The sequence below is a fragment of the Buceros rhinoceros genome, unplaced genomic scaffold (genome assembly GCF_000710305.1).
Source record: "Buceros rhinoceros silvestris isolate BGI_N320 unplaced genomic scaffold, ASM71030v1 scaffold26162, whole genome shotgun sequence".
Taxonomy (NCBI): Eukaryota; Metazoa; Chordata; class Aves; order Bucerotiformes; family Bucerotidae; genus Buceros; species Buceros rhinoceros.
The window spans coordinates 1,939-2,145 of NW_010397511.1; the positions used below are offsets into that span (position 1 = coordinate 1,939).

General features: G+C 67.1%; 1 protein-coding gene across 1 annotated transcript in view; it reads left to right on the forward strand.

The window, feature by feature from the left end:
* FLAD1 (flavin adenine dinucleotide synthetase 1) overlaps positions 1–207 on the forward strand; it is a gene marked incomplete at both ends in the record, with an annotated part of 2,141 nt that extends 1,934 nt beyond the window's left edge. The window contains 2 exons of the mRNA XM_010146293.1: positions 4–42; positions 131–207. Coding sequence (XP_010144595.1) covers positions 4–42; positions 131–207 — 116 coding nt within the window. The remainder of the gene's footprint in view (positions 1–3; positions 43–130) is intronic.

Here is a 207-nt window from a genome sequence, read left to right on the forward strand (position 1 = left end):
GAGATGGAGCAGTTCATCCAGGCGACCGTGCAGAGGTATGAGGCAGAGCGGGGTGGGCTGCTGGGCAGGGGGTGAGCAGCGTCTCCGCAGCCTGGCAGGCAGCTGCTCGTCCTGCCTGTGCAGGGACAAGGTGCAGCTCTGCACCGTGGAAGGCTCTATCCAGGAGGCCCTGGCCCGCCTGAAGGAGCAGCAGCCGCAGCTGGAGGA